The sequence below is a fragment of the Drosophila gunungcola genome, assembly GCF_025200985.1.
Source record: "Drosophila gunungcola strain Sukarami chromosome 2R unlocalized genomic scaffold, Dgunungcola_SK_2 000012F, whole genome shotgun sequence".
NCBI classification, from domain to species: Eukaryota; Metazoa; Arthropoda; class Insecta; order Diptera; family Drosophilidae; genus Drosophila; species Drosophila gunungcola.
The window spans coordinates 1359609-1380437 of record NW_026453170.1 but is presented as its reverse complement, the minus strand read 5'-3'; the positions used below and the strand labels follow the sequence as shown (position 1 = coordinate 1380437).

At 42.9% G+C, this 20829-nt stretch overlaps 4 protein-coding genes across 4 annotated transcripts; all 4 read right to left on the bottom strand.

Annotated features, from left to right (window-relative positions):
• Window positions 1–3555: 3555 nt before the first annotated feature.
• LOC128255916 (probable cytochrome P450 6u1) lies at window positions 3556–6548 on the bottom strand. Its single transcript, XM_052985831.1, is given in 4 exon segments — window positions 3556–4198; window positions 4255–4585; window positions 4587–5465; window positions 6430–6548. Coding segments are annotated over 3 exon segments (1461 nt in total). The 5' UTR covers window positions 5298–5465; window positions 6430–6548; the 3' UTR covers window positions 3556–3779.
• On the bottom strand, window positions 5507–6495 carry LOC128255922 (probable Ufm1-specific protease 1). Its single transcript, XM_052985842.1, has 2 exons — window positions 5758–6495; window positions 5507–5696 (listed from the first exon to the last, which is right to left on the bottom strand). Exons 1-2 carry the CDS (start codon window positions 6334–6336, stop codon window positions 5571–5573), a joined length of 705 nt encoding a protein of 234 aa, XP_052841802.1. The 5' UTR covers window positions 6337–6495; the 3' UTR covers window positions 5507–5570.
• A 242-nt stretch (window positions 6549–6790) lies between the features above and the next one.
• LOC128255913 (GTPase-GDP dissociation stimulator vimar) lies at window positions 6791–20678 on the bottom strand. The gene is made up of 4 exons (XM_052985829.1): window positions 20538–20678; window positions 10224–11129; window positions 8733–9119; window positions 6791–8658 (listed from the first exon to the last, which is right to left on the bottom strand). Exons 1-4 carry the CDS (start codon window positions 20542–20544, stop codon window positions 8054–8056), a joined length of 1905 nt encoding a protein of 634 aa, XP_052841789.1. The 5' UTR covers window positions 20545–20678; the 3' UTR covers window positions 6791–8053.
• LOC128255919 (dnaJ homolog subfamily B member 14) lies at window positions 15351–20663 on the bottom strand. Its single transcript, XM_052985837.1, has 4 exons — window positions 20538–20663; window positions 15882–16629; window positions 15662–15828; window positions 15351–15603 (listed from the first exon to the last, which is right to left on the bottom strand). The coding sequence occupies exons 1-4, from the start codon at window positions 20542–20544 to the stop codon at window positions 15425–15427; spliced, it is 1101 nt and encodes a 366-aa protein (XP_052841797.1). The 5' UTR covers window positions 20545–20663; the 3' UTR covers window positions 15351–15424.
• Window positions 20679–20829: the final 151 nt, after the last annotated feature.

Sequence of the window (20829 nt, the reverse complement as noted above, 5' to 3'; positions counted from 1 at the left end):
CACCAAACAATTTACGTGTTTTCTTTGTTTTTACCATATTCCCGTGTTTAGAAGAAAACCAGAGCCTACCGAATGGTTTCTATGCAACGAGGAGTGGGGCCGGTAAAGCGACCTTTCTCCATAAAGATAAAATTATTTATATTTACTGGTATTTGTTTTTCTTCTTTTGTGCAGTTTTGTTTGCATTTTATTAAGGCGCAAGTTGCTGGTTTTTGTTTATATAGCATGGTACACTTACTGCAGAAAATTCTTTTTACCAAATCATAACTGTTAAGGGTTTTTTAGGTTTTTATTTTGTTTTTGTAAATGTGTTTTATTTTAATTACAAAAAGCTAGCATATTACAAATATGTTGGAAATGTTTGAAGAAATATACCTAAGCCCTACAGTTATTTTTCTCCAAAATCTTTTTATTGTAATATAAGGACCGGTATGATCGTTTTTTTTTCTGTGCAGGAGCAAGTTTCTTTCCATTGCCCCACAGCTGTTTGCGGCTAATTTTATCTTTCTTTCTGTACCCCTTCTGCCATTGTTGTTTTTGCTGTGTTCTCTCGTTTTTGGCAATTGCACAGGTGCGGCAGCTGGATGGTTTACGGATTGGGTTACTCTACGCGAATCAGATAACCCAAGGCAGCCACTTTTTGGCAAGGCATCCCGGCTGACTTTCCAATTTGAGTAATATTATTTGTCTAGGCGATGGCGAGTGCAGCGCCAGACATTCCAAACATATCGCATTGTGGCGAGAGCCCAAAACAGCTCGTTTTTGTTGAAAAGTTCTGCAACAATTGTTTAGACAAATGTGCGAAGAAATAATCTCGAAACGTAAACAAAATTCAGGCATAATATTTCAATAATTACGCTTATCTGCTTCATTCAACAGCACGGCGAGCTCAAAAGTCGTTTGAAAGGTATGCAAAGAGAACAAAACCGAGCGATAAGAGAAAAGGGAACAACCAGAGGCGAGCGGGAAAATTAAACTTTAAAACATTAATTCTGATGGGTGTCGACGTGCTCCTCTGGTTCCTGTTGCGATTATAAATTGAAATGGAAACACAAAGACACCCCACAAAAAGACGACCCAGGCTGAATTAAAAAAAAAATTACCTCTTTTGAGATAAACAGTATTCAGGTAACAATTCAGAAGAGAAGTCCCTGCACTTGCGCAATTACCGCGCAACTTCAAAGGGGAGTTGTGCACAGAGAAAAAGCGCCAACAAAATTAGTATTTTTCATAAATGAGTGCATTAGTAAATTTCTAACTACGTTTGGTTTAGGTATGCCTCATAATTTTCACATAATCAATTGACACAGAGCACAGAATTATAAAACAATAGATATAAAATTGTTTACTAAGGGGTAATATTTCATCAAAATCTTAAGTCGATCCGAAACAGATATCTCATCTGAGATTCTAAAACAACTGAGTCGAGTTTGTAGCGTTGGCAACCAAAGCTGAAATCTAACTTCGAGTTTCTAAAATTTTGTCAAAAATGTTTCGACTGGTAAAAAAAAAAAGTTTGGTCTTCCAAAATTAAGAACATCAATTTTCGTTTGTTAGTAAGTTAAGCTACACTTTAAGAAATGGTAAAAAACAGATAAGGCCGCATAATAAAAAATCTAAGACCAATTTTCGTATTAAAGACCATATTTTTTAATTTGTTGTTTCAATTATTTACTGTGTATAATGAATACTGTTTGGATTGGCCGTGAAAGGAGTTTTTGGTTCTCACGACCTCCTGGAATGGGCACTGGAAGTCCTTGGATCTGATTTCCACTGATTTGGAAACGGTCCAAACTTGTTGTTGGTGAACTGCAGTGTCTTTCCCCCTTTCGCCCCTTCAACTCCTCACCTTGTCTCAACCCCTGATAATTGGCTTTTTTAGCTCACTCCCCACTCGATTTTTGTTTTCTGTTGTTGTTTCATGAGCACCCTTGAAGGATACTTACGGTGCACTTTCGTCTGGAAAATATCCCAGGGCGACTTAAATGCAATCGTTTGTTTGATTTTTTCGGCCAAAGATGCTGCAGACAATTAAGCGTTGTTGTTTCCTCCCCTGCTTCTCATCGTTCCCTTGCTGTTGTTGTTGCTGGAGTAGCATTGCATTTCCAGGCGGCAAAAGCGCACACAAAGGAGAAGAGCGGGTGAGTGTGTGTGGGGTGCGCTCTCCCGTTATCCCCCTCGGTCTCTCTCTCGCTGCTGCTTTCGTGTGCTTTGCTTTTGCTTTGTTCAAATTCAAACAAACTACCCTGAAGAACCGTTGATCCTGGCTGCCTTGTTGTTGTTGATTTGTTTTCTGTTATGTTATACACTCACAGACACGCACACACACGCACCCAGAGGGCTGGCAGACAGACGCTTAATTTTCCGTTTTCTTCGGGAAATCGCATAAAATTATTCGCCGATTTTCGCACCAAATCCGACACTTTTCTCCGCTCGCATATCGGTAATCCAAAATTTTGTCGCGCACTTTTTTCCGGCCAGACAACTGTTAGAAGTTGATCGCAGCGACCGCTATTTTCGCCTCGCCTACAACCGATTTTCCGAGAGCATATTCCTTCGTTTGCTTCCTTTCGAGTGGGCTTTCTAATAGGCAAACAAAAACCGAAAAAACCGCGACCGAACCGTTCGAGAATGTCTGGGCTAGAGATGGGAAACTTCGATGCCAACATTGATATCGTTAATACATCGATACCTGCATCGATGTTTTTAAAACATCGAAATTATCGATATTTGGCAGTGTTTTCGCTTACAGCGGAGGGTGTCCCTGCTACTGAGGAGTATGACGAAACTAACTATTGATAAAAGTGGTTGGTGTCTCCGCGATGTTCTTTCATCATCATATTCACTTACTCTAACTTCAAAAAATGGTCACATCATTTCGGCAAGCCAAAGTTTTAATTTCAAAATTAAAATGTTCTTTAAAAATATATTCCGATTTTTTTTGCCTATATGTTCGTTTGGCAACAGTAAAGCTTAACAGTTAAATATTAAGCCTGTATTTTAATTACACCTTCAATTTAAAATTATGGTAATTATTTTTATTTATATCGGATTTATATATCAGCGCCAATTCGAATTGAGCTACAGCTTGGTTTTTAATTAAATATGGCAATTTTATTTTTTAGAATTCATTTAATTCTTAAGGAAAAATAGGTATTTCATTAATACCTAATTTTCAAAATTTGTTCTTCATGGGCAAAATAATCAATAATATAATTTTTGTTTTTCAGTCACTGCAAAGGCGTCCAAAAAGTTGAATAATGGATTAGTCTAAAAAATGTTATGATCTGCGCTTATTGTAGGTTTTTAAACACTCTTTAATTTTTTAATAATGTTAAATGTCCACAAACAATATATAATATTACCAAAGAAATTAAATAAAAAATAACTGAAGAGTCTGCGGTGACGTGCAGAAGAAACTAGCGCTAGCTCTAAAAGTTATCATAAAGTTGTTCTTGAAGATTTACAACAAATGTCCTCGAGTTTATGTATACAAAATAACTATAGAGATGAACATTTAGACAAGCATAGCTCACGTGCTCAAGACGCAATGACTTAATGTAACAATTAAGGATTTATTTGTTCATGTTGTTGAGCTTGGTGCAGTAGATTATAAAAGTCATCGTCAGCATTATCACACAAGACCACAGCTTAAGGAAATCAACGAATTAAGTGCATATACAAATATAAAAACAACTTAAACGCTTTGTACAGTAAAGCAATACCGAAGCAAACAATACGAAATAGGCGATGCTCCATCAGAGAAGGCACCTCTAAAGCTAGTCAATCCGTTCCACGCTGAGTTTGATGTCCGACTTGGGCATCAAGAGCAGTCTCCGGTTGTCGTACTCCATGGGAATCGTGGTCTCCGCGCAGGGGGCGTATCTGTGGCCCTTGAGCAGCTCGACCAGACCCACCAGCAGCTGCTGCTCCGCGAAGCGAGCGGCAATGCATCCTCGCAGACCGTCGCCGAAGGGCAGGAAGGCAGCCGGCGGCCGGGACCGCTTGGCCTCCTCCTCGAATCGATCCGGATCGAAGCGCTCGGGTTCCTCGTATATCTCCGGATCTCTGTGTATGGCCGCCGTAGGAATCAGCACCCCATTGCCCCTTGCAATGACGAACACCGAACCGGGCAGCTCGAATTCTTTGGTAGCGCGGCGCACAAGGAAGGGATACGGCGTGTGCAGACGAAGCGTTTCTATAAAAGCAGAGCAAGTTAATAAAACTTCTTGGCTAATAGGTCTGTTAATTTACCATTTAGGACTTGCTTCGCGTACCGCAGCTCCCTGAGGCACTCCGCCGTCACTTGGCCGCCGTGCTGGTCCAGCGTCCTCTTAATCTCGAGTCTGGTTCGATCCTGCAGCTCCGGCTGGCGGGCCAGCTCGTAGAGACAAAATCCCAGAGCGGCGTTCAGAGGAGCCAAGCCCGCCAGCAGGAAGCCAAAGGCCTGGGACGCGATCACGACGTCGTCGAGCGGCTGGTCAGCGTTGGAGTACAGCTGCAGAAACGTCTGAAGCGGCTGGCGGTCCCTCCGCCGTTGCGCCTGCAACTGGGACAGGGCCACCTTTTGAAAGTAGGCCGTGGCCTGGCTCCGCATAGCTTTTGTACTGCAGCAGGCGAGCGATGAGCGGGAACTCCAGCGCCAGGTACGCCTGCCAAAGCTTAAAGTCGGCCCAGTAGTTACGCGTCCACTTGGCAAACTCCTGGTGATCCTGGCCTGCCAATCCGAAGGCCATTGAAGCCATCACATCCACGCTGTAGGCGGCCACTAATTCGCTTATGTTTCGGGTTTGCAGGCTCTCCCTGCCCAGGTCGCTTTGAATTCTCGAGGAGATTTGTGTTAACCTGGCCAACAGCTTGTGCACGTTGGCCGGAGTGAAAACCTCTGCGGATTTGGCGTGCAGGGCGCGCCATTTGTGACCATCCAGCTGCAGGAGATTGGCCGACAGCGGCTCACCACTGGGATTGCTGTAGAGGCCTCGCGAGGTGAAGTGCCCCGCATCGGTGAAGACTATTTGGTGGACTAGCTTGAGGTCCAGCACCAGGATGAAGGGTTTGAGGCAGGCGTAGAAGCCCACAAAGGGCGCCCTGCCCTTGTACCCGGCGTAGATGTCGTGCAGGGCGTCCTGAACATGCCGCTTGCCGTTCAACACGCCCTTGATGTTGCCCCACAGGAACTTGGGCTTCTCGTGCAGGATGCCGCGTCGCTTCCAGTAGCCCAGGCTGATCTTGACCAGGGCATAGAACACGGAGAACGCCCCCAAGGCGGTGAGCAGGACGCGATGCAGCAGATCCATGCTGGCCCAGCTGTCTTTTTTCGCCTTCTTACGATATTTTCCAAGTCTTTGCTATGCCAACAGCTGGCGATGGCTGTTCGTCGGGGTTTCGGGTCTCAGTGCCGCCGGCTTATCAGCGCCATTATCGGTTGGATTCAATAACTGATAGTGTCCATTGAGCAGCGAACGCTAAAATGGAAGAGAAACATGGCTATAAGGCAACAGGCAACACGATAGTGGTAATCAAATGTGCTCAGCTGGTTTTATTGCTAGAATAAAAACGAAAAGTGGCCTCTACGGCTGCAAAATGAGGCAGAGGTTGTACGTGCTGGCGGGAAACTCGTCGACGGGTGTCCAACGGACGTAGCCCTCATCGACTAACTGCTGCCGGGAGCTGGGCACGCCCACGAAATGGGGATCCTAAAAAGGGAGCAAGTGATGAGTTCACCAGGTCGTAAGATGAGCTAACTCGCTGACTCACCACTATCAGCAAGAAGACGCGACCCTCGGCGCTGGAATGGTAGCCAATAATGGCCTTGGAGGCTGTGTCCGCCAGTCCGCCCATGGCGATGAAGCCCTGATGCTTCTCGAAATAGCTGTGAATCTGGCCGAGCACCTCCGGCGAGCCCAGCTCCGTGGCGTGCAGAATGCGACAGGGCAGCTGGTAGAGCACATCGATCACGTAGAACTCCTCCAGAGTGCCGATCCAGTCGCGGGAGCCCTGGAACCGGGGTCCCTTGTCCCCGAGGGCCACCAGGATCTGCTGGATCTCCGTAATGGAGGGCACCGGCTCTAAATCACCGCGTCGCCGGGTTACCCACGAAATGGCCGACTGCAGGGTGCGGTAGCCACAGCCCCAGCCCGCATCCTGGTGGCCATCGCAGCCGTAGTGGAAGTAGCTGAAGCCACCGCGGATGCCCAGCGTCTGGCCGCCCTCGGTGGGCGTGGCGAGATTCCGTTGCGGATCATCCAGCAGTGGATAGGCATAGTCCTTCGGTGCGATTTTCAAGGACGCGGGCGAGGAGTCCCCGAAATCCGCATCACCATTTGCCGTCGCCATAGTGTTTGCTATGTAAACTGGAAAATTTGATAGTCCACTCCCACGCCTGCTGCACCTGTTCCTTTTGTGTGTTTGTGTGTTGTGTTTGTTTACCTTGCGCAGCCTTAATTTGTTTTGTGAAAGTGAAATCGCAGCAGTGAAATTGGAATGTTTTTGTCCCTGTCTAGAGATGGCACTTTGTGGTCTGTCATGCACCAATAACAAAGTCATTAACAGTCAACGTGAAAAAGAAATGCTTTTAAATTTTAAAACGATTACTGAACTAAGTAAATGGCATTATCTGAGGTTTTTGGATATACATTTACCCCAACATATACCTTTAAAAAGACGAAATTATTATTTAATTAAAATTTATGGTTGCTTCATGCAGTCCATCCCTAACCCTCCTATCGAACAATCGATAACAGCCTGCTTTTGGCGCCCTTGCATCAAAGTTCAAAACACCTCCAACTGATTTTCTCTTATTTCTCATGCATTTCAAATTTTATTTGAATTATTAAATGTACATTATTGTGTTTAGAATTCATAAATATGTTTTCCGGTGAACGTGTGTATTTGGGTGTTTCAACGCTTTATATAATAACACCATTTCTCTCGAATTGTGCTCATTTAATTTATAGTTTTTGGTGACCAAACAGTTTAGTACATCGTATTTAATAATTGGTAAAATTTGTAGTACTCTACGACTACGCTTTGTAAAATTTGCCTTATTGAGTTTCAACTATGTGTTTCGGATTGCTGATTGTTACTGAGTTGCTGTTTTTGTTAATGTTTAAAAGTTAGCTTAAAAATGCATTGGATAACTTCGCTGAGTTTTACAATAAATAGATGGTGTTTGCAATGTGTGTCTGTGCACCAATTAAAATACCTAAATTACATTGTGCGCTTAAATGATTTGTGATCTTTTCGTTTTTGGTAACTGTGTGCCAGAAACGGTCTAAAAAGGTTCGACTCAAAATTATAAGTACAATACATAAAATACATTTATTAATTATATACTTAGCGATATCACCACGATTTGTTGTTATTGTGCTCTTAAAAATCATGTAACAGAAAAGACTAATATGCTAAATTATTAATATTGTTATATTTATACGTATATATTATGTATATTATAAATATTTATACGATTTGTATCCTCCTCCTGCCTCAATCGCATTCTCCTCATAAATGCAGTCAAAATACGCTTGCGTCTAAAAAATACATTCGTTCAGTGTTCAAGTGTGCTTAAGTTCTGCATCTGCATCTGCATCTGCACTTTCTCCTTACCAAACTACAGACAAGTCTACATCTGAATCGTTGCTCTAGGGTGAAAACTACAATTTTCCGCTTTTGAGTGTGTGGGTGGGCTGATTTAAAAAAAAAAAAAAAACATGGAGAAATAGGGGCAAACGTTTATCTCTGGCCGATACTCTGGTATAACGTCAGTTCTGAAACTCCATTATGTTGGTATCTTACAATTCAATAAAAATTGTTCTAGTCGATAAATAACACATTATGTTTTGAGGCCTACACACTGTTTTGTGTTACGAATAAGTACCGGCATTTCTCTTGGGCAATAAAGTGGAGGGAAGTAGCAAAGCATTGGCCAAAGATAATTGTTCGCCCCTAAGCATGTTCGTGTTGTTTTGCAACCGTTCGTACATACAACCGACCCATCCTACTGTGAGGCATCCTGCGGTGCTGGGATAAATGCAATGACACGCCCCCGTTTCCCTTACAAGGTGCAGTACTCGGTGAGAATGGGTATGGACTTCAGCAGCTCGTTGATGTTGTGCTGCTCCAGATGGGCCACCAGCTGCTCGGAGGACTTGAGCAGGTTGACGCAGTTCTGCAGGTTCTCGACTATCTCCTTGGTCATCGTGTCCGACGACTTGCTGATGAGCTCGGCCAGCTTCCTGCCCACCTCGCACTTGACCAGCTCGTCCTGCAGCCGCTGGGCCTGCGCCGCCTCGCTGGCCTGCGACAGGTAGACCACGGACAGGATGCACAGGGCGATCAGCGCCTCGTTCTGCATCACCAGGTGCTGGGCGGTGAGCATGCTGACCATGGCCTCCACGGTGCCCTCGTTGGCGAGGAACTCGCTCAGGCTGCTGCGGTCATAGTCCTGGGTGAGCGGAATGCGGTCGGCAATCTGCTCGGCGGGTGCATCCCCCTTGCGCGGCAGGGCGTAGGCGATCTTGCTGAGGTAGGCGTGCTTGATTAGCCAGGCCATGAGGCGCAGCGACTCTCCGGTGACGCCCGCATAGTCCGACGACTTGCTCCAGTGCACCAGCTGCTCGATCAGCGCCTTGTTCTTCAGCAGCTCCAGTGCGAGTTTCTCTAGAAACGGATGAAACAGATGTTGTCAGAGATGCGGATCGCGTGATGGTTGTTTTGCTGGTTGTTTTACTCACCCTGTCCGTCGACGGTCATGCGAAGCGTGCCCAGCAGCTTAAAGACGACCGGCGGCTGGTGGATCTCCAGCATCGGCAGAATGGTCTGCACCAGGCCCGCCTGGATCACCGCGTTCTTGTTCGGCTTCGGGATGACCAGGTTGCGCAGCGCCGAGAGCAGAGCGTGCTGCAGACGCACGTCGTCCTTGACGCCGTTGTTCTTGGCCAGCACCTCGAGCAGCTTGTTCATGGTCTGCTGCTCCACGAAGTAGATGCAGTGGCTATCGGTGCGCGCAAAGTTGCCCAGGGCCAGCACGCCGGTGGTCAGCAGATCGATGTCCGACGAGTCCAGCCAGTCGACCATGTTCTTCAGCAGTGGCGTTGTGTACAGGTAGTGCATTGATTCATCTGTAACAGTGAAAAATTAATAAGAGTGCGATATAGGTAGCTAGACTAACTACGTTAGATTTTACTAAAAAATACAACTTTCTCGAAAATACAAATTCGGAGGACTATTACATTTTAGTTATGCACTTATATATTTTAGTCAAAGGAACAATTAGTTAAAACATGCTTATTTTCTTAGATTTTAATTGAAGTTTACATTTCTGATTAAATTAACTCATATAGCGTGTGTTACGCCTTTAAAAAATTCCACGAACACGTTGTAATTTAATTTCGCCAGACAAGGGTTCATAACGAATACATGCCTTGCAGATTTTGAAAAAAATAAATACTCTTTAAAACATCTAAATCACGATTTATATGCGTATATGATGATTTTAAGCTCAATGATATCGTTATCTGATTTGAATATAATGAATAAGCTTTTGAACTATCTAACAATTACTGTCGAAAAGAATTAAAAAAAATATAAAAAATTGAAAAGTTACATTCTTTGTTTATATTTTAATTGTTCTCATGGAAGCTATATGATAAAGTCGTCCGATTTCGATGAAATTTAAACCGTAGTTCTAAAATATTAAGTTATTACTATATGTCGAAGAACTTAAAAAAAATTAAAAAACAGCAAAATTATCATATTTTGCATATATTTTTCCGGTTGTTTTTTTGGGAGCTATTTGCTATAGTCACTCGATCCGGCCTTTTCCGACTTATATACTACCTGCGATAGAAAGACAACTTTTGGGAAAGTTTCATGCAGATAGCTTTAAAACTGAGAGACTAGTTTGCATAGAAACGGAAGGACAGACAGACGGACATGGCAAGATCTACTCTCCTAGTGATGCTGATCAAAAATATATATATTTTATAGGGTCAGAGATGTCTCCTTCTGATTGAAATTATAGTACCCTCTGCAAGGGTATACAAATGTCGCCAAACATCGGACTTTTGTTTTCTTGGCTAAACCACGGAACACACGCGATGGAAAACAAGTTTGTATGAGACTTTAACTAGGTAGCACACAACTATCATTAAAAAAAATACAAACGGTGCGGGAAAGTTTAAAAACTAATTAATTAAACAAGTAATCTGCGAAATTAAACTTACCGCCCGTGAGGATCAGTACGATGAGCTCGCAGGCGAGCTTCATTAGCGCCCTGGCCTCACTTGTGCTGGCCAGTGTTTTGTACTTCTCCAGCAGGTTGTAGATGGTCTCGCACAGACCGTCCTTGGCCAGGATCAGCTTAACCTCGTCGCTCTCGGCCTGGTAGTGGAGCAGCTCCAGGCACATCTCGGCCAGGTCGGGGTTCGTGGAAGCGGCCAGGATGCGCGACAGCTGGATGTTCAGGGAAGAGTCAAAGTTCAGATCGGCCACGTTCTCGGTGAGTATGCTGAGCAGAGGAAGCGTGTTCAGCAGCAGATCCTCGTGCTGCTCCACATTGGAGGCGCCGGTGTCGATGATGGTCTGCAGCTTCTTCATCACGCCCAGCTCCATGGCCCGCTTGGCCAGGCCCTCGCCGCCGAGCAGGTAGTTGGAGAGCAGACCACCCCGCACCTTGATGAACTGCGCCGCATTGGCCACGTCCTCGATGCTGGCGATGTCGAGCAGACGCAGCAGCACCGCGTCGCCCTCCAGCTCCAGGATCAGGTCCCTGGCCTCGTCGTTCAAGTAGCAGATGTTACCCAGAGCCCGGCAAATCTGTATGGGCAGCTCCATGCTGCCGTCGGGCGTGGGCACATGGCGCAGGCACTCGAGGAAGGCGGCTATTATGTCCCGCTTGGTGAACTTCTTGCGCTGCACCTCCGACTTGGTGATCTCCGCAATGCACTTGGCCGCCTCCTTGCGCACATTCGTGTCGTCGCACTTGGTGAGGCCCAGGAAGCAGTCCGCCAGCTCGTGTTTGTCGAACAGCTTGGGGTCCTTGGTGGCCGAGATCTCGCAGAGCAGGTTCGTCGTGTTCGCCGGACTGACGCTGGTCGTCTTCAGCTTCTCGATCAGCTCGTCGATTTCAGCTGCGGAAGACGAAAAGAATTGGAAATGGTAACTAAGTGCTAGGGCTACCACGGCTACAATATCAGCAATTGTATGACTTGAATAAGTTTAATTAAAACAGATTTTTGGAATAGAAATCTGAGATTATAGTCTAGCTAAAACCAAACTATTCATATCAGTGTTTTAAATTTATAATTTTGTTTCAATATATATATATATATATATATATATATATATATATATATATATATGTATATATATGTTTTTATCAGGGAGCGTAACGATTATAACTTTTACGAATAAAACTCGCAAGTAATCGTTAAACGTTAAAAAAAAAATTTTTTTTAAGATTTTTATTTACTTGAATCTGACATAATCGTTATTAGAGATTTACATTTTGACAAACCACAAGTAATCGTTATTTGAGATTTTTATTTTGACAGATCTAAACTAAACATTATTTAAGTTTTTATTTATAAAATCTCAGATAAAACTCTATTTAAATTTGTGATAAAAATAATGTAGGTTTTCGTGACTAGCGCATTAAATATTATGTTATCCTATGCACTAGGATATCAAACAAATAAATTAAGTGAGTTCAATTATTTTTGGAGACTTCTTGTTTTTAACCACAGAACAGAAAACCTTTAAAATAATTTAATTTGCGGGAATTCTTCCTAGTTATGGATTAACTTCTTAAATTTGTTATTTATTTTGAGAGGGAATATTTTCGGCCTTACAAAGATTTATGAAATAAAAGAAACAACAAAAATAAAAGCCACATTTAAAAAAAAAAACGGAATTATATAAAAATAAACTTGTTTAACTTGTTTAAACTTATTTAACCTAAATACAGTTATTTTGTTTATTTGAGGTATTATATTTGCATGCATGGTAAACAGTTTAAAGGGACATTTTTCTACAGATATACTTAATAGGCAAGACTTATTTAACTCCGACTCGAAAAGTAGTCTGAATTAAATTCCAGATTTGAAATAAGTATAGAAACGTATGCATATTTATAAAATTCAATACGGTTCCATTTTAAGGAACACGCAATCTACCATTCCATTGATTTGTTTGGCACCGCAAAATTGATTGCCAATTTCGATTATCGTCGCTGCCTGGACGAAGTGAAGACAAATGGTCTTAGAGAGAGTTATGGTATGAGCCATGAGACCCAAAAGAAAAAACGTTCTTTATTTCTTGAATTGAAAGGTATTTGAACCATTAGAATCTACTTTGGGGCAATGCTCAAATAAACTCTGAAAGCGTGCGCCACATTAAAGGTTCATTTTGCCTCGCAAACAGATGGCTAGGATTATAAAAGGACCCTAGATGGGCAACGATTTGCATAAGTCCTGGCCACGGAAAATGGAGTAGGAAAACGGGAAAACAATCGGGATTTAATGTATTGTAATGATGGAGCTTTAGAATGACCAAGAAATGTAAGGAAAGTGTGGTGGATATTCATTCATTCATTAATAAATAAATACATAGTTATTTAGTTATTAAATTAAGAAATAAATTAATTAATAATTATTAATTAAATATAAAAGAAATATATAAAAGAAAAAAAAATATCTTTAAAAGCCCTGTTTAATTTTTAATTTTAAACTTTTGGAATTATTCCTCTAGGTAAACCCAACATGAACGTTTAAATTTAAATTTGTGATACTCTGCTTACAGCCAGGAGCCTAGCGTTTCGTTTTATGGCCAACATTATCACAATATTATGATTTCAGTCAGACCTTTTTTGACGCCAAGCACACATGCTGAAAAATACATTCCGATAAGGCACTTCGGCAGGCCTAAGGACGAAGGACGATGGAAGAAGGGCAAGGGCCAGACTCCGGCCCTCCACAACTGGCGACAGTTGGTGGCAACAGCAATAGCGAAAGCAACAGCAGCAACATTGAGTGGACGGGGGTTGGACGGTTGGCAATTCAACAAACTTTGTGGAGCATAAATAATGAATAAGTGAAACAAAAATCAAAAAGAACCCTTCAACTGGGCGGACGGGCAACCATCATCATCATCATCATCATCATCGTCCACATCACCAGCGGTGTCAGCATCCACGATTTGGCATAGAAACAGCAACAAAGGACGCAATAACAGCAGCCAACGCAACCTGACAAGAGCAATAGCAACAACAGCAAACTAACTCGCAGACAAGTTGCACTTGGAAATGTAACCCCAGCTCTAGAGAACACAAGTGGATGCGTAACCATCCAGTGATCAGACTCTAAGATACCTCGTATTATTTGGGTGTATGTAACTCTGGTAGAAAGTGGTTGACGGTCTGTTCAATACATTAAACCATTAATATTTTGAATAATTCTGGTGAAATGTTCAAGGGAAATGTAGCACAGGCTAGCACAATTGCTTCAGCATCAAAGACTACGGGCTCTGAGTCTTTCACTTACATGCAACTCAGCAATAAGTCAGCGAATTAGGGGTTCAATAATAATAATAAGTTGATTGATAAATATCAGGAATTAAAACCGAATCAAAAACCGGTTTCGGTTACTGTTACGGTTACAAACTATATAACTATTTTGAATACGGGTTCGGTTTAACAAATAAAAATTTGGTACTATGGTACCGGTATAGCACCGGTTTAAATAAAAATAAAATTCCTAAAATTATAACTATCTATTATTGCAAATAAGTAATGATAAGAGCGAATAAGATTTTTTCAAGTAGAATGTGCCGAGTTTCAAGAAGAAAGAAAATAATATTATTTTCGTTTTTTCCTTTTATTTTAAACGATATATAATGTTTAAAAATTCATTTAAAGGAAAAGACTTCCGGATCATCACATTAAAATGTTAAGACGGCTTACGACTTATGTATTTTTTTATAAAGAACACATTTTTACAGAACCGATACTAATATTTCGGTATCGGTAACGGCCATTCTGACTGCTATATATTTCGGTCAAGGTTCTGTTTAGGCAAAAACATATTACGGTTACGGTTTTTATTCGGTTTTACCGGTTACGGAACGGTTACGATAAATATATTTATATGAGCAGGCAGTTATAAAGATAGTGTAGATACCATCGACATGAAATATTGATAAACTAAAAGTCAATATGCCCACTTATTTAGAGATCTATGGTTCATTAAATATGTTTCACGATTACAGCATACCCCTTTAGCGTAAAAGTACCCAGTGGCAATGCATCTGCATATTCGGAACAGGCATTTGTTTGGCCCGCCGCAGCTGACTGAATGCAATTGGACAGGTGGCGGAGTCGCGGCGCCCAATGGAGTGACAGGTTGACGAGGGTGAGGGATGCAGGAGGACAGGTTCAGTAGCAGTATCAGCAGCAGTGGAAGCGGCAGTGCTTCCGTCTGTCGGTGCTGGCAGGAGATGGCCCAGCTCCTTTAATGCGTCTCGGTTGCTGCCTCACCGCCTTTTGCGTGCCTCCGAATGTTTGCTTTGGTAACTGGTACTCGTTGGTATTCAGAGTATGCCATTCGTCCGTCCGTCCATCCGTCCATCCATCCATCCATCCATCCATCTAACCAACCAACTATTGGGTTCGAGTTCGAGTTCCGTGGCAAGTTCGTTAGCTTTTCGTTGCGGAAGCGGGCTTCGTTCGAGGCATTTATTCGCTTGAATTTCTGGGGCAATTGCTTTATTTTATTTTCGTATTTTCCTTCATTTTTTGCTGCTGGTGGCCTGCGTTTTATATCCAGTGCGCTGTGGTATTTTGTTTTCTCCATTAAACGATTCACTGACTTTGGCCAAATACAAAAATAGCAAATGGCACAAAAATGAGAAAAACTAGTGCAAAACATTTTTTTTTTTGGCTTTTGCATGTTTAATTCATGTGCAATTTGTGTTGTTAAAGTCGGTTTTGTTGCTTTTCGGGCCTGCTGCCACCCAGCAAGTTTGGAATTGGATGTGGGTTAAGTGGAAGGCAGAGGCTTGGCACCGAAAATGGGAGTCATGGGAACCATCGCATTCAACTTAATAATCATTTTAGCATGAATAACGGGTGATGTAAGAAAAAATCATAAATATTGAATGGGTAAGGTATTAAATTTAATATTAGATCACAAATATGAATTTCAGAATAATGCGGCAGTGTAGAAGTAAATATATATAAATAATATTGTTACGGCAGAGACTAACATGAACATACAATTGGAAAACAAGCTAGATAAGCTAACTAATTAAACCTTTTGAAACCAGTTGATGTCTCTTCAATTAAACAACCTTAAACGTTTTTACAAACTACTGCTTTATTTCCACACCAAGCCTCTTCTAGCAACACAATGACTTGACACAACATCCCTTCCTAGTCCTGATTCAAATGGTCTGGCTCTCGCAAAGACCGATTCTCCAGCAGCAGGGGGGTGCTGCTGCCAGATTTTCCCAGTTGGAGCAGAGCCTGGCAGGCCGGAGTGGGCATCTGGCTGGCATGTTGGAGCAGCTTACGATTGTTTCCCTGCCTCGCCCTGAGCAGCAATGTTTCCCCTGGAAGGAGAAGTAGTTAAATATCCCTGGCATTTGTCAGAGTTCGGGCCAAACTCACGCAAAGTTCGCTCTTGCTTGCAGTTCTGCTTGAGATCAGAGATGTAAACCTGCTCGACTTCCGATTCCAGCTTGACTAACTGCTGCTCTGTGTATTTCGCCAGACTCTTTGGGTCGAGATAGTAGGTTATTTGATGCGTCTGACTGACGCGACGAAAACTGTGGGTTCTGGAGAAGATTGGGTTTGCATATACTATCGAGTAGCAGCCTCAGCTCCTCACCTGGTCTGCGTGAAACTGTAAGCAGGTGCGGCTGCTATATAGTGCATGGTGATGAAGAGGAAAACCAGTGCAGCCAGCACTCCGATTACGAGCTGCTCTGTTTGGTAGAGCGACTGTCGCTGTGGCATCCGCTGGTTGGCCGCCTGATACGGCCTGCGATGCTCAGAGTCCAGGTCGGCCTGCTCCTCCTCGTTGACTTCGTTCCCCTGCCCCTGGCAGTCACCCACTGCCGTTGCCATGTTATACTCGGTCCGCTTCTGGCAGTCCGTGAGGCAGTCCGCCGCCTGGCTGATCCGACGGAAGGCCTGCTCCGCCCCTGGTGACCTATTCTTGTCCGGGTGGAGGCGCAGGGCCAGCTTGTGGTAGGCCCGCTTCACCTCCGAGTAGGTGGCGTGATGCGAAACGCGCAGCACCTCGTAGTGGTTGCGGCACCGGAGCACCTTCTGAACCACGTCCAGCATCTCGAGGGTGAATGGGTTGGGCAGGGCGTCCGACTGGCGGGTTGGGCCGAACGTCCGCTGGGCCTCGCCCTTCAGTCGCAGTCTTACGACGATGTTCTTCAGCTCCAGCAGAGCCATTACCTCCGCGTGGTCCGGCATGCCCTCCAGCTCCTTGTTGATCCGCAGCAGGGCCTGTTCGTAGTCTCCCAGGCACAGGTCACTCACCACTTGATCGACGCACAGTCGCCTCCTTTGCCGGATTCCCATGGCGGAGGTCTCCACTTCCGGTTTCTGGATCCTTTTTCCTCCTTCCCAGCAGCGTGAGTAGACAAAAAGTATTCGTTTTTCTTTGTTCGTTTGCAAACTTTAAATTTGGTTGGTGGTTTCAAAGACAGTTCTGAATAAAACGAGACCCAGCGAAATGGATAGACAAAGCCAGGTGCTTATGTGTCAACCAAAGTGCCATTTACTTCAGGTTGGTGTATGTACATCAGTTTCTAAATAGAAACTTTGTTTGTCCATTGATTTTAACTATTCCAAACAACTATGAAAAGTGGGGAAGAGTCAACTAATGTAGCAGCTAGCTTCTAATTTAAAACAATAAAAACTGATTTCACATTTAGCTTTCCCTTGTCTTAAAGGCAGTTAAACTTAAAGTTTTCACACAAGTTCCTCAGTTCTGGAGCCACTTAAAGTAAGTTCAGTTATGTTCTGTCGATGGGGGATTCCCCCAAAATGTCAACCCTCTTGAGGCCCCAATAAGTATGCTTTACAAGTTGTCATGGGGTCATATAACCTTCTCCAAAAGACTCGAAAGTTAATTGAAATTAATTTCTATGCCAATTTGAATAGGGCACGAACTTAATTAAAACAGAGCTCGCCACCCCCGCGTTTTCATCAGTTCCCCTGCTCATTCGTTCTCAAGGCCATTAGGAGGGCCAAAATCTTATTAGCAGTAAAAAGAATAAAGCGAGTGGAGGCGATGGTGAAGGGCAATCACAAGTCAGCCAGCTAGATGAGGCAAATGAAGCAACGATGCCGGAATACGCAAAAAGGAGGTGGAAAAGGGCAATAAATTCGCTGCTGGGTAAACTACAATAACAGCCAGCTAATCTGGGTAAGCTGCGTGGAACGAATGAAGAAAGCCCAAAATAATAATAATAACAATAAAGAGGCAGCAGCTGAGGGGAGCGGTCTCTTCTGTTCTGCCAACTGATATCGGCCTTATCAGAATCACAGCTTTTGGGGTTGATGGAAACCACAGCCGCAAGGACGGCAGTCAAATTGTGACGAAGACGCCGAGCGAAAGCGTCGACAAAATGCAGTCACAAAGGACCAATTAAAGTCCAAAGTGACTGAGCCATGGGCAGGACGTGGCAATCATCCCGCAGCTGGGAGCTGCACAGAGAGGCAATACCAACGAAAATGGCAAAAAACGATACAATCTGTGGGCTTAGGAATCTCTGTTATTACCACACTTTACTTTTTGTCGGGTGTTTCAGGGTAAATAATTTGTGTTTAAACAAATACAGGTATTTTATGGCCCTTTTAACAATATGGACGATGTTAAAATTGCACCTTCAAATCTATTTGTTTGTTTTTCGAATAAACTTTCAGCGAGATAACTCTTTTTATCAGCTGGGGAATATTCAACACTTCGCTGACAAACAAACTGATGCAACATTTCTATCAGAAACGAGTTCTTGTTCCGTACTTTTCAAAACAGGGTATACAAATATGTAACGCATCAATACGCCTTTTTTGTTTCCAGTGTGACAATGGGTCTCGCTACGGTGGGCACAGCTGGTGGGTAACGTGGTAAGTGAGGGACTGGGAGACTGGGTTTGGGATGCACTGCCGCTCCTGTAAAGGGGGAAGTTTTAAGGCCGGGATTGCCAGCACGTTCGAGTGCTGTTTGTTGTCGTTGGGCACAGGTTCCCCCTCGGGAAAGGGTATACAAACAGTACAGTCTGTGTGCAGTGTGCAGTGACAGTTGAAAACTAAGAAGTTTAGACTTGTTTACGTTTATCCATTCTCATCGGTGACTGACCTAAATATACACAAGCATCTTGCATGTATAAACATATTTACTTAAATATACAATTGTTTTAATTTTAGGTAATGAAAAGGAAAATATTTTGAGGGTATGAGTCTGTTAACTTGTGTTTCAGAAAAATTGTGTTTTTATTAGAGTTTGCAAATAACAGTTGACCGTTTTTCCTTTAATGTTAATAACCGAACATAAACGAAATACAAATATTTCTCGTTTGCTTTCGTTCTGAACAGAACACTTCAATTGTTAACATGGAGCTACTAGTTTTGCATTAGTCAAATTGAAGTTATAAACATTCAAACAAATTTTAATCAGTTTTGCAAAAACGGGGTCTTCTTCCACCTTTTGCTGATCAGGGATATAAATGTTGCTTACAGCCTCATTTGGCATGCTTCATAATAACTAGTAGAAAACAACAATGAAAAAATAAAAAGACTTTTTTATTTTTTAATCTTGTCAAACAACCGAATGAAAACTGAAACGAAAAATCGGTTGTTTGTGGTTTGGCTCTCTAAGTTATGTGAACGGTTTGGTCAAAGGGTCCTAAAGTGAGACCTCTTTTTGGAGATTGAAAAACGGTTTTTTATTCCAAATTAATGTTCAGATATCAACAATTTATATTACAATGAATTATAGGATTTGATCTTTGAAAATATAAAAGGATGGGGTTATGTTGTCCGAAAAGGATTTTTTAAATCTTGATTGTTAGTAAGTAAAGTAAGTAAGTAAGTAAAACACCCCTTGTGTGTATTAAGTTTTCAAAATCTCTGAACGGCAAAATCCCTGAACGGCAAAGTACTCTTAATTTATATTTTTACCACTTACTTCCACTATGTATATTTCTTAGTACTTATTACCGGAAATAACAATTTTATAATCTTAAATACTACTCTATATTAGAGCTTTGCATGAATCAACAGTATGATTCGTTCGCAATAATATCTTAGTAGGCTGAAAAACTGTTGCAACTGTGATCCCGTAGCTTTAAGGTTTTAATGGGACTCGAATTCCCATTTTTCAAAGGATTCCTTCCGAACAAAAACGAGCCGTAATTTTAAGAAATACAGAAGGCAGGCGAGTACCATTCACGAATTTTAAAGTTTTAGAGCTGCTCCCTTTCATGATTGGCTTCAATTGTCGCGAATCTAGAGGGCATATCACCTAGTACTCGACACCTTATTCATACACAAATAAAAGGATGTTTTAAAATTAAATTCCCAGTTTAATTTTATTTGTGAGCAATGTTTAATCGATATGAGATTTTTATTTCGATGAGCATTTTTTTGTTTTTTTTTTTTAATTGTATAAAATTGTTTATTTATTTAAGTTACTTAATTTTTTTTTATTACCAGTTGTATGTTTTCTAATATGATGTCTAAAATCAGTTTAACCCTTATTTTTCCCAGTGTATTCCTTTTGCATTTCGTTTGCTATGTCACCCCCGGGGGGGATAAAACGAATCGAGTGAGTGAGGGCTGTGGGAAGAGTGTTGAGACACGCCGGTAAACCTGGCACCTCGCAGGAGGCATATTCTCATTTATTAATGCGTCGTCACTGCTGTTCCCAGTTCTCAGTTCCCCCTTACCTATCCCTTTCCCTTTCCCCCTACCCTCACCCGGCAAAATCCTGCGATGGAGTGGGTGGCTTGGGTGGATGGTTTATGCCATTGGTGCGGTGGTGGCCACTGTCTCAAAACCACACTTGACTCCCGCCAGAATTGCCGGGGCCATTAAAGGATAAAAAGCGGGCCTTCCGATTGGGAAGTAGTGACCCTGCAGCAGGGCATCTGCCTAATCCGATCAGCCCACTGTGCAAGGGAGGAGCGTAAATATTGATTTTTCTCACATGTCTCCGGCAAACACACATCTTGTCTAGGGAGCCGTGAGGCCCCCTCCTCCGCCGGCAAAACTCCCCTCCCCTCCCCTCTCATCCCATCCCCTCCCGACGACCGTTTCGAGCACCTGGCAGCGATTGTGAAGTCTTCGCAGCTCGTAAATGCTGCACTGCTCCCATAAAATGCCGCACATAGGCACACACAACTACTTGCCTACACTGCATTTGTTTATATTACGCAAAAGGAATCCGGAGTCTGTTGTAAGTTATATATGTACCTATGTATATGTGGTGCCTTAACTGGCGACGAAATGCCCTGATATTACTCACTCGCCATGTTTGCCGCCTTTGTTGATTATTCCGCTGCTGGTTCTTCCGCTCCGTCACTTCTTTTCGCTCTGCGGTCGCGTTTTAGGCACGTTGTATCACTTGTTAACTATGTAACTAACTGATGGGCTAATGGCTGCTCGTCGCAAGAACTGAACACATTTCACGGCTTTTCTCTCGCGTCTCCGTACAATTTCCGCAAAGTCCGTATGGCCCGAGGTTTTCCGTGTCTTCCGTGTTTTCCGATTTTTCCGAATCGCGTTCACACGTTCACTCCAGGCACTGGGTTTCTTTC

What these genes read in the sequence shown, in the direction of transcription:
- LOC128255922 (XM_052985842.1), bottom strand. Translation starts at nt 6,336, where the DNA reads ATGGCGACGGCAAATGGTGATGCGGATTTCGGGGACTCCTCGCCCGCG. An exon ending in GCGTCTTCTTGCTGATAGTG is followed by an intron (nt 5,697 to 5,757) that starts GTGAGTCAGCGA and finishes CTCCCTTTTTAG; the next exon opens with GATCCCCATTTCGTGGGCGT.
- LOC128255919 (XM_052985837.1), bottom strand. An exon ending in TACAGTTTCACGCAGACCAG is followed by an intron (nt 15,829 to 15,881) that starts GTGAGGAGCTGA and finishes AATCTTCTCCAG; the next exon opens with AACCCACAGTTTTCGTCGCG. An exon ending in CAAGCAAGAGCGAACTTTGC is followed by an intron (nt 15,604 to 15,661) that starts GTGAGTTTGGCC and finishes TTCTCCTTCCAG; the next exon opens with GGGAAACATTGCTGCTCAGG.
- LOC128255913 (XM_052985829.1), bottom strand. An exon ending in CGTACTGATCCTCACGGGCG is followed by an intron (nt 9,120 to 10,223) that starts GTAAGTTTAATT and finishes TCACTGTTACAG; the next exon opens with ATGAATCAATGCACTACCTG. An exon ending in CATGACCGTCGACGGACAGG is followed by an intron (nt 8,659 to 8,732) that starts GTGAGTAAAACA and finishes ATCCGTTTCTAG; the next exon opens with AGAAACTCGCACTGGAGCTG.